Raw genomic sequence first — 12662 nt, 5'->3', positions numbered from 1 at the left:
TTTTTGTTTGTTTGTTTGTTTTTAAGTTAGGTCCCTCCAGAAACAAACAAAAAAAATGTGGATGCTTCTGCAATATCAAAAAAATGACTATTCATTGCTGTCGTTGTCACAGATTGGTAACTTAAATGAATGAGGAGGGTCAGGTAGTAAATAAGTCAAACAGGAGAATTTACAAACTCTCCTACATGGCAGTTTTACTCAGCTTTGGACTATTCAAGCTATGAAAGGCTCCTGGATCTGGCTTTCTGAAATATCCAATTAACAGAAACTTGAAATTCAGATTTTATAAGAAATCTTCAAATCTCATGTGCTAAAAAAGAACTCATATATATACATATATGAGTTTTGCATATATATATATACACACACACACACATATATGCTAAAAAAAAACTTATGGAGTGGTGGATCTCTTAGCATTAAAATAGAAATGCAATAGAAGGTCAAGGAAAGGATGTTTATGACTGCCAACACTGTGCGAAGTTCTTTGCTAGGTTTTACTTATTTCATGTTCATCAGAAAACTATAAGTAATGTATGCCCCATTTTATAAATAAAAAATAAGTTATCCTTCCAATAAATATTTATTGAAGTTCTATTACAAGCCAGAAATTGAATCGAGTTTTAGAAACACTGTAAAGTGGCAAATACGAAATAACTACAGTAAGTCTATGAGTTTACAATGTAATAAACAGGACAAATACAGAAAAGTATTACAGATGCAATGATTGTTTTTAACAAATGTATGGCACAAATGTCTGACTATGAGGAATGAATATTAGTGTTTCCCTTAAATTCTTGCCAAATTCTTAAGCTCAGATTTGAGGTGACATTTTTACCAGTATAAGAAATAAACATGGCCGGGCGCGTTGGCTCAAGCCTGTAATCCCAGCACTTTGGGAGGCCGAGACGGGTGGATCACGAGGTCAGGAGATCGAGACCATCCTGGCTAACACGGTGAAACCCCGTCTCTACTAAAAAATACAAAAAATTAGCCGGGCGAGATGGCGGGCGCCTGTAGTCCCAGCTACTCGGGAGGCTGAGGCAGGAGAATGGCGTAAACCCGGAGGCGGAGCTTGCAGTGAGCCGAGATCGCGCCACTGCACTCCAGCCTGGGTGACAGAGCGAGACTCCGTCTCAAAAAAAAAAAAAAAAAAATGGCCGGGCGCGGTGGCTCAAGCCTGTAATCCCAGCACTTTGGGAGGCCGAGACGGGCGGATCACGAGGTCAGGAGATCGAGACCATCCTGGCTAACACGGTGAAACCCCGTCTCTACTAAAAAAAAAAAATACAAAAACTAGCCGGGCGAGATGGCGGGCGCCTGTAGTCCCAGCTACTCGGGAGGCTGAGGCAGGAGAATGGCGTAAACCCGGGAGGCGGAGCTTGCAGTGAGCCGAGATCCGGCCACTGCACTCCAGTCCGGGCAACAGAGCGAGACTCCGCCTCAAAAAAAAAAAAAAAAAAAATACAAAAAACTAGCAGGGCGAGGTGGCGGGCGCCTGTAGTCCCAGCTACTCGGGAGGCTGAGGCAGGAGAATGGCGTGAACCCGGGGGGTGGAGCTTGCAGTGAGCTGAGATCCGGCCACTGCACTCCAGCCTGGGCGACAGAGCAAAAAGAAATAAACATATCCATTCTTAAGGCCTAAAGTTCAGAAGAATATTCTGAAAAATGTGAAGAAAGTGTAGTACTTTTAATTGATTATTCATACAGTTGCTTTGTTTAATGTTTACAAGGAGTTTTGAATTCCCAAGGGACCAATTCAAGTTCATATATATGTATTAAATATATCATGTGTATTAGGCAATATGCCAGGCAATATCTCCACAACTGGGGATAAAAATCTGAGTACAATTGGTTCACTTTAAATCAGGAATTCTATTTAGAGGAAGACACTATACGTAAATAATACAAAACCAAGTAAGTTTTCTGGTAGCATAAGAGAAAAACCAAACAATCTGTAGAACAGAATTCATAACTTACATGATACATGTAAATATTCAGGCAGGCCGGGTGCCGTGGCTCGTGCCTGTAATCCTAGCACTTTGGGAGACTGAGGCTGGTGGATCCCTTGAAGTCGGGAGTTGGGGACTAGCCTGACCACCATGGAAAAACCCCATCTCTACTAATAAAATACAAAATTAGCCGGGCGTAGTGGCACATGCCTGTAATCCCAACTACTCAGAGGACTGAGGCTGGAGAATTGCTTTAACCCGGGAGGCGGAGGTTGTGGTGAGCTGAAATCGTGCCATTGCATTCCAGCCTGGGCAACAAGAACGAAACTCCATCTCAAACACACAAAAAATATTCAGGTAAATATTTCCTGAATGAATGGAGCAATAGGGTTAAGTTATATGAGCCTTACTCAAGGACAGGGACCCTTGTCTTACCCAAGTTTTATATAAATCACAGACTCTGGTGTAAGATATTGTACACAACAAATAATTAAGGCCACTTACTGATTCAAATTATACTTGATTTCTTTAAAACAATGTTAATATGCAAATCACACTTGAATTTGAAATAAAATGATTTTAAGCCATATCCATGAAAGCATAAATGCAAACAGCAGCACTGTGTGGTTTTTATTAAAACATGACATCAAATCATAAAACAATACCATAAACAAACTATTCTAAAATTAACTGTTGTTACTTAAAACGCATTTTTCAAACTTGAGGGAAATCAAGTAATCAGTTTGTATGTTTCTCTAAAAAAATGAAGTAGAGAGAATAAAAGGAAAATAAAGATGCAGTTTTCTCTGAAAAAATATGTGGGTTGCATATGTGTAAAACCTATTTCTAAAATTATGTTTCCAGTGGTAAAAATATTTATTTTGATCATTTATAGTTGCACATATTTTGCTTATTTGAGAATGTGTTAGTTTCTTCTTCATTGTCAAATGGCAGTTTTCCTGGATATCGAATTCTAGCTTCACAGTCTTTCTCTTCTTGCATTTTGAAGAGGTCATCGCTTTGCCTTCTGGACCCCATGATTTCTAGTAAGAAATAGCTTTGCAAAGTACTGAGGATCTCTTACACAAAGTGAGATGTTTGACTCTAGCTACTTTTGAAATTTTCTCTCTTTGGCTTTTGATAGTTTAACTATGATGTGTCTAGTTGTGAACGTGTTTAACTTTATCCTACTTATGCTTGTTGAGTTTCCTGAATGTGTGCATTAATGTTTCCTCATCAAATTTGGGAACTTTATGTCCATTAATTCTTCAAATATTTGTTCTGACCCATTTGGCCTCTCTTCTTCTGAGACTCCCGTTATATCTGTGTTCTTCCCACTGATCTTTAAGTTTCTGTTTATTTCTGTTCATTAATTTTTCTTTCTGCTCCTCAGATTGGATTATCTCAGTTGTCCTATCTTCAAGTCGGCTTATTCTTTATTCTCTCTGCTCAAATCTGCCCCTATTGCAAATTCTTCATTCAATTGTATACTTTTCAACTCCAATTTATTTTTCATTTATAAGAGGTTATATCTCTTTATTGATATTTTGAATTCAATTATACATTACTTTATACTTCCTTTTAATTCTTGACACATATTTTCCTTTACTTCTTTCAACGTATTTTAACAGCTGGGCATATTCAGTATAAATTCTAATAACTGCTTTTGTTCTTTTTACCAGCAATACTTTCTTGTTTCTTTGCATTTCTCATAGTATTTTGTTATTGCAAATCTGGCATATTAAATAAAGTAATGTGACAACTCTGAAAATTAGATTCTCCCTCACTCTCCAGGGAGTGTTAATGTTTGTTTCTTTAATGACTTTTCTGAAATAATTCTGTAAACTCTGTATTTTTCAATGGCTATGTGTAGCCAATGAAGTCATTGCTCTGTTAGCTTACATAGCAGGTATTCCTTAGACAGAATATTTTGTTAATCTCAAACCAGTAAGTGTTTCAACTTCGGGGAGGGTCTGTGTGTGCATGTTGGGACATTCCTTCAATATTCAGCTAAGCAATTAAAGACCTACCTTAACCTTCACTTCCTGTTTGTGAGCAAGTAAAACCTTAGGTCTTTCTCAGGTCTTTTCGGAGCATACATACGTCCTTGGGCATGTACAAAGCCCTACACATGTGCATGGCCTTATAAATTGCAAATAAGTCATTGAGGCATTTGAAAATCAGTGTGGACATCTCGATTTCCAGCTTTCCCTAAGTTTTCTGGTTGACAAGCCTATTGTTTGTCCCAAATTTTAGGTAGCCTCTCACACAGAAGAAAAATCAGACAATTGCCTGTCTTTTTGACAAATGCCCAGCTGAGAAAAAGCTTTTGGACTTCAGCAGCTCTAGGTCAGGTGAAATCAAGAGTGTCTTACAATGCAGTCTTCCAGGGAGTTCTCAAACATATCAAATAAAGACAATTCTCTGAAATTGAGACCGGGAAGAATCTCCTACTTCCTTTCAGTTCTTACTAGTCTACTGGTTTTCACCATGATGGCTGAATTTTGGCTTTTCAAGACTACCTCAGAGCTAGAGAGGCAGAAAGGACATGGAGGAAGTTAAATGCCACAAACTTTGCTATTTTAAAAGACTCAGTCATTTTTCTTAAATAAAAGTGTCCCATATTGCTCCAAGATGATGTCTGAATATCAGAGTTCCAATAAAAATGACTCGAACATTTTTTTCCAGTGTTTTTGTGGCAATTATTGAAAAAATAATTTGGTGGTCATTATTCCACAATTTTTATGGACATCATTCTGATGATCTATATTTCACCTACGATTATGTTGCTTATCTAATCACAAATGGCACAGCTAACTAAAAATATTTTAAAAGTGTATATATTTTTACTATAATTGTATATACCTTGAACATTCATTTTCCTTAAATATAATACATTTTTTCCTTCATTTTGCATTTGAGTGATGTAACACAAAACATAACGCCTGAATCCCACATACATTTCTCACACTCAAACAAATATACATTCATTAAGCCCCTCTAAGTTAACTTCCCTGTCTTCAATATTAACATTTGGTACACTATGTCAAAGGAAACATTACTCAACATAATAACAATAATTTTGAAAAGGATGCTCATTGTTTAAAAAACAGAACAAATATACCACTATATGAACAATAATAATAGAAAAAAAGACAGCATGAAGTTGTTAGAATAATTTAAAAGATCCCATTCCCAACACAGAAGGATTATGTTTTTATAAACCTACTAATTGTTTCATAAAGAAATTACATATAAAATTGAGTAAATTTCCTCAAATGTATAGTTGCAACAGCAACTACAACACTGTACTTATACTCTCACAGATACGCTCTTTCAAAGCTCTATTTTAATAACTTCTGAGTGGAAACAGGAGGAAAACACAACACTAAATTCAAAGAAAATATCTCATGTATTTTCTCTGGATTCTAAAAAACTAATTTCAACACAACACATCAACCATATTCTCAGAAATAAAAAAAATAAAATATTTATTCAATAGATTATTTTTGGTACGTGAAAAAAAAGGGAGAATACAAAATATCTGCATAGGTTCTCATAGAGAGACGTTAGCCAGACATTTATCTGTACGGAGTCATGACAGATGAAAGAAAGAGTGTGCGGTGGTTCAGGAAAAAAAGGAAGGGAAGAAGGAAGAGTGTAAGAAAGATAAAAGAGGAACACATTGAAAGTATACACGTTATTATCTTGAGCCTGGCTCTACCTGGGTTATGCAATGTTTTTGTTTGTTTTTTGTTATTTTGCCTTACCTTTATGTTCCAATATCTTAAAAATCTACTAGTATTCCTTTTTATGTCTTTAAATACATCTGTAACTTTTCACAACTAAAGAGAAATATAAAATTGATGAAAAACATAAAAGCCCACTGAGATGAGGATGTTAATATACAAATTACTATGGATTAGAATAATTAATGCAATGTGTTATTTTCATAATAACTTTCTTAGTAAAGGACTGATTCACACACCTGGCTTACTCATTAATTTGAAAATGAAAATTTTGGCTCTTTAGGTTGTTATGACAAAATTTGTTATAATATTAGATTACTCTAAAATAAATCTTTGATATCATCTAAAAATGTAAGTGTGCACAATTTTCTAGATGAATTGCAGTTGTATATGTACATGATATTATAATAGTTTCTTGGATTTTTTTAATCTCAATGGCATTTAAAGGAATTTCTTATACTATTTTTATTCCTTGATTCTGTAAATGAAGTCAAAATTAAATTGGTCCCAGCTTTGAATCAACACTGATCATAGACCAGTTAAATTTTATTTCCTATGCAATATGCCAGGATGATGGCAAATCAGTAGCAAATCAAATACTTTTATATTTAATATAAACTAATTCTGAAAGTTTCTTTGTTGTTTTCATGTGAACTTTTCCTAAATGCTGAAGGAAACTTCACATTTCTTTGTGGAACAATACTCAGAGAGGAAATAATATATTTACTCTTTAGTCACTGAAAGTCCTTCCCTAGTGTTCCTTTTTTTGGTCAGAGTTATTTGAAGTCCCACCATCCCATCCAACACACACATAGCACCTCCTATCTCAACAACATATGCATCTAGTACATATTCACTCCTGTGTTGCAAGTATCAAGATGCTTACGCACATAGCTTAAGTTTTAGAAAAACTTTCATAAAACTTACCCCATTTTTTGGAAAAGCAATCCATCCCAGGTCCCCCATGACAGTGCGTGAATCCAATAAATTCACTGAAAAGAAAAGAATACAAAACTCAGTGAAATGTATAGTATCATGAATATTGTATCTCTATCTTAATAGTGTTATTAAAATTGCATGTTGTTTATATAACTGAAATTAAGTGTTCATTATGATGAATACAATGGGTATAATTTAAAGAAAATATATTGATGCAAGAGAACAAATGATTTTAAATAAACATTTGAAGAACAATCACAACAAAATAATCTGAAAGCAAATCATTACCCTATTTTATTTTCTTGCAAAACAATAATAAATTAAAAAAAAAAACTCATAAGGAAAAAAAAAGGAACAAAAGTAAACCCACAAAAATGAAAGGTTCATGCTGCCTTGTAAAAAGCTCTAGGTTTTGGGATTAAGCTGCAGCCATAAAATTCTAGCTAAATGTATTTTATTTTCTTCCGGAAAGCTGTTATGAAGCAATTAACAAATAATTTACATTAAACAGCAATAAACTATTCCCAAGCTTATAACATTTTTTGTGATATTAACAGAAATCTGTAATCTAAATTGCAAGTTTAATTAAGAAATAAATCTACACACCCTTAACCAAGACAAGGAAATTGTTGCAGTTCTTGAGATAGTTTCTATACTTAAGAATCCATTGCATTCCCAGAGATACCTTCTTCTTAGATACGACCATAATCTAAAAAGAGTGTTTCATGTAGAACTGTCAGATACATTATACATGGGAATACTAAGATATTGAACTCCAGGATGGAAGTTTGAGTACCATCATTACAAAAGGAATCCATTTATGAGTATGTACACACACAGACACACATGCACACACATACACACTCATACACATCATGAATATGGTGTTATATACTGACTCTGAGAAATCAAAGTAGCTTATCAGTTACTGTCTATTCAAAATACTTTAGCCCTGGATCACAGATCATCATTTCTCCAACCTGTTATACCTATCCCACATGGTTCTACCTGGCCTGCTGTGCAACAGAACAACTTTGAATGAGCCTGAAATATGAACCTGAAAGGGAAACACTTGAGTTATTCCTATGTAGAGGTATCGAGGCTTCCTTAAGCTATATTCAAAAGCCAGTATCTTGAAATGCCACTAGTTCTAAAAGGATGATTCTATGTGTAAGTGTAAGCCTGGAGTATTAAAGAAATAACAGTTGATAGGCTGGGATGTGTTGTTATACTTTTTAAGATAATATAAAATTATTATGACTGAGGAAATTTTCTACATCTTAGAGAAATTTATGTACATTTTACTATTATTATGCACCATTTATTTCACAGTAGCAAAAACTCATGAGACAAAAGAACGTTTTGGAACATACATATTTTATAAACCACATTGAAAGTATATGATAATATTAGTAACATTAAAATAAATCAATAACTTAAAATCTGTAGAAAAACAAATATACTAAATATTACCTATACATACACATATATGTTGTTGTTGCTAAATATACTTCATTCATCTATTTTCTGAGCTCATTAACTATTAAAAATGCATGCAATACAATGTTTGTATCACTTTTCACCTACTTAAATCATACTGGTTTTAATGAATAATAATTAATTTGTGGAATTATTAATTTCTTAAAAGAATGGTGACCTAATTGAAAAACCATTCTTAAAAATCAAACAAACAAAAACTGCTCTAATACCCACTGACTTTGCAAATCCTGCCCCTCACTACATCTAATTTTTCAGATAGATCCATACTCTTCCTTTTGTTCTATTGTTGTCTTTTTTGGTTTCCATGGGAATAAGGCTACATTCAACTTAAATGTCCTTGTCCTCATTTTAGTTTTTCTGGGACACTAGGGCTGTGTCTAGACATGACTAAATACCAAGGGGTTTCAGAACCTAAATTGTTATGTTTATTCATCTTAATGATTCATTTGATTCACCTTTCATATTGAGCAGCAGCATATCTGTAGATGAGATAAAGTAGAGCAAATCAGCAAACTAAGGGTGCTACCATGATGGCAATCAAATGGAACTTAATCCTTTGGCAGCAAACTGATGTGCATAGGAATTCCAGGAATTCATAACCAGCCTACCGTGAGAAACACAGCGTGCCTTGTAGACCTGTTACTAATATGAAATATTCATTATTATCAGCAGAATTTCAGATAACTTTTCAAGATTCAGTTAGCCGCACTTGAATTAGGTTTAAACTAAATTACCATTTTTACTTTTTTTTTTTTTTTTCTGGAAAATATGTATGTGTTGGAGTAAACAAATTACCTCAAAATACTAACTTGGCTGTTGATACAATTTATTGAGAGTTCTCAATGTTGGAATATACTGCAGACTATATGAGAATAACTACATTAGGAATCTCTATAATCTTACAGTGAAGTGTTCAAATAATTTTCTTTGTATGTAGACTAGGAAATCCACAAGAAATACATGTACGTATCTTCCCACTACTGTCTAAAATTGATGTCCGTCTGGAAACAAATGATTTCATAAAATTCACAATCCCAAAAAGGTAATTACACATTCCATTACTAAAATGGAAATTGAGAAAAAGAGAGTAAAATTAGGTGTCTTTAGCAATCATTTGCATATTATTATATTATAATTTTGTTTATATAATGGAGAATAAATTGGGATTTGATTCTCAGAGAAAATAACTAAAATTTTTGTGTAAATGTTAAAATACATATCTTTCTTTTACCTTCTGAGTTGCTAATGTTTCCTTCGTCCTTCAAAACATATTTCAGGAATTCCTTCTTCAGGACACTATTCCGATCTTCCCTTTCTTAAATCAGAGTTAGGTATTATTACTTAATATTCTATGAGCACTCAATTCCTATCTTCAAAAAATTGAATGAACAGAATTCTCTTATAAGAACACCATGTTTGACTCACGCCTATGAATCTAGCCTCAGTTCAGAAGAGCTGAATAGCTGTTTATCTTATGAATGAATAATGTGATCCTTGGGAAGATCAGGAGGGTGGGGCTAATCAACATACACCAGTGGTTCTCAACATGGAGATATAATAATGTCTGGAGACATCTGGGTGCATTTATCTATTTTCTGAGTTCATTAGTGGACGAATATTTGCTTCTGGCATGTAATGGGAAGAAGTCAGGTATGCAGTGAAACATCTTGCAATGTACCATCAGCCTCCCCAGGAAAGAATTATCTGGCCAAAATCTCACTAGTACTAAAGTTGAGAAACCCTGTTACATACCTATTGATGCCACTAGAAATTTTCTACTTTCACAATTCTTTATATGGTACATCAGTAGAATGATCTGTTCATCTATCGATGTACCAGATAAATAATTGTGAAAGTAGAAATTTAACAGAAGTTAGCATATTTGGGGACCTTCTGTTTGAACCAGAATAATATTTATATTTAAGAAAATTAGAGTAATAAAATAATTTTAGTCTTATTTATAAAAACAAAAATAGAATATCAGACTATATAACACCACTAAATTATTTTTCACATAACCAATATAATTATTAAATGTGTTCTTATATACACTTTCATAATTTCTCCATATTCATGACTATATGCATGAAAAGGCACTTTGCCACTACCGTAATTAATGCCTCCATTTTCCCTACTAGTAAAATAAAAACTCAAAATATAGCTATATAAAAAACAGAAGTTTAGATATAGGATTTATATACATGTGAATATTCAGAAGTTAATTTCCCAATTTCATTACCAAATTTATTAAAAAGAGGGCTTGGCAGTAATAGAGCATAGGCACTAAATAACTTCTGTGCTATAATTACAGTAATTAAATTGTTCTGAACAGTATATATGCTTGTTGTAAATTGCAATGAATTCACGAATATTGATCTTTATTGTACAACTTAATTAAAACTTGTCCAGGAGAACCCACTAATGAATATAATTAGAGGAAATGTTTGATGCCACAGTTACTCTAGAAGACATTAATTAGATATCAGAAATTTTATGAAAAATGTTTTCATTCTATTATTTGTATTTTAAAATAGAGTCATACTATTCAACTGAGAGACAGATTTCAAGATGATTTTTCCCTCAACCATTGTATAATTATGATTAAGATGGACATATTGGTAGATATTGGTATTTTAATCCACTACTTTCTCCTTAACATCTTGCCAACTTTAGTCACTATGAGCAGGAAAATGCATTAGATTCTCCAGGAAACAGACACATTGGAATGAAAGTGTTTTCAGACCTTGAAGAGTCAAAAGATAGATCAAGGACATTTGATCCCACCATACGCCATCAGTGGGCAAAGCCTTAAGAGAATATGTGATCCTTGATGACATGAAGATAGACAATTAGAAGGCTTCTTCTTACTTATATTGTTTCTGTTTTTGCCATTATCTTCATATTAACAAATACAGTTATAATGTCAGTTAAACCTCCACTACAGTATGAAAAGAGAATAATTTGGGTTAGTAGCAGATGAGATGGCCTTCACTCTCTAAAGGCATTGAATCATTTGGCATTGCATACTAGAGACTTCTGATGGATGCTTGCTTATTGACTTCCATTTAACAATATCAGAAAAGCTACTGGATTCAATTACAATACACATTTAACTAATCTGTGGGAACAAACCCTAGATATACAGCTGTCCAGCCTCTCTTCATGGTCCCAATCAGCACAGATGTGATTTCTCGCTTTCAGGCTAAATTTTATAATTTGACAACTGCTGCAGGGAACAAAGAACATTTTACAAAATGACTGCAGAGAAAGAGGACATGTGTTTCCCATTGGTAAACTAGATTTGTAAATTTGGGAAAAATTATGTTATAGGTTTAGAAGTGTTATGTAGATTTCTGGCATCCCTTGACTCAAAGGCAGGAAGCCACAACCAACTGTATTTTCAGACAATGAATGGAGGAGTATTTATTTTACAATTCTGAGCAATCCATATGCACAATCTTTTTTAGAAAAAAGAAGAAGAAATGTGGGGAAATCACTTGTGGAATGCTTACTCTGTGTCAGATGCTCTACTAGGCAATTTATACATAAAGCAGTAACTGAGACCTTAGTAACAGACCATGAGCACTGCTTATTGTTTCCTGCAGTCAAGTCAGTCCCCCAGTTAAGACCTAAATGTTAGATCACTGCATTGCAACCACCTATTTCCCTAGACATCCAAAGACTCTAATCAAGAATGATTCTACCCTGTTTGTACATGAACCATGGCAGCTAAACATAGCTTTAGAAAAACTGCACAACCAGAGACTGATTTCATTCTAAGTAAACCATGACCTCAAATGAGCCATGAACATTACCTGACAAACCTATATTTAGGTAACTAGGCCTTTTGTATATTAACCACAAAACATTTTCTAAAAATTTCATTAAAATATATTCAAAAGTAAACCTCACATTCCCATCCAGTGTGTCCGGAGCCATGAGGCCCGGAGTTAGCCGACCTCTGTTGCTTGATCTCCGCAAAGCGGAGACAAGACGGCACATTTCCGGGTTCTTTATTGAGGACTCTTCCCGCGCTCTCCCAAAGCTTTTCCTGCGCGCGCCTAAGTTTTTCCCGCGCGCGCCTAAACTGTTCCCGCGCGCGCCTAAGTTTTTCCCGGGCGCGCCTAAACTGTTCCCGCGCGCGCCAACCTTTCCGGCGCGCGCGCAAACATTTTCCCGCCCAGGAAGATATGCAGCCTAGGGCGCAGGCGCGATCCCGCGCCCGGGAACAGTACAAACCCACGGCGCATGCGCGATTGTAATTTGAGAAGACCAGGCCCCCCGTCACCGCCCTGGCCCAGCCTCTTCCTCTGCCAGCCTATATAAGGCATGACCCTGCATTCAATAAACGAGACTTGATCAGGCTGTTTGTCTTGTCTCCATTTCTCGTGTTTTCTTGTGTCCTCCATTCTCACTCCCCCTTCCAGGGCCCGTTCGACTGTCCTGCGAGTTGGGACACAGTGAATGCCCTATTTCTGTCCTTTTCATAACTCATATTATTGAATGAATTGTCAACACACCT

The 12662-nt window shown here is 35.0% G+C and overlaps 1 protein-coding gene across 1 annotated transcript in view; it reads right to left on the bottom strand.

Moving 5' to 3' along the window:
- The window catches only part of EPHA5 (EPH receptor A5), a 351895-nt gene that overhangs the window by 317464 nt on the left and 21769 nt on the right, over positions 1 to 12662 (bottom strand). Inside the window, exon 2 of the mRNA XM_033214556.1 lies at positions 6629 to 6693. Coding sequence (XP_033070447.1) covers positions 6629 to 6693 — 65 coding nt within the window. The remainder of the gene's footprint in view (positions 1 to 6628; positions 6694 to 12662) is intronic.

Source organism: Trachypithecus francoisi, unplaced genomic scaffold, assembly GCF_009764315.1.
Source record: "Trachypithecus francoisi isolate TF-2019V2 unplaced genomic scaffold, Tfra_2.0 Lachesis_group1, whole genome shotgun sequence".
NCBI lineage: Eukaryota > Metazoa > Chordata > Mammalia > Primates > Cercopithecidae > Trachypithecus > Trachypithecus francoisi.
The sequence above is the reverse complement of the archived record's forward strand: the minus strand, read 5'-3'. Positions and strand labels throughout refer to the sequence as shown.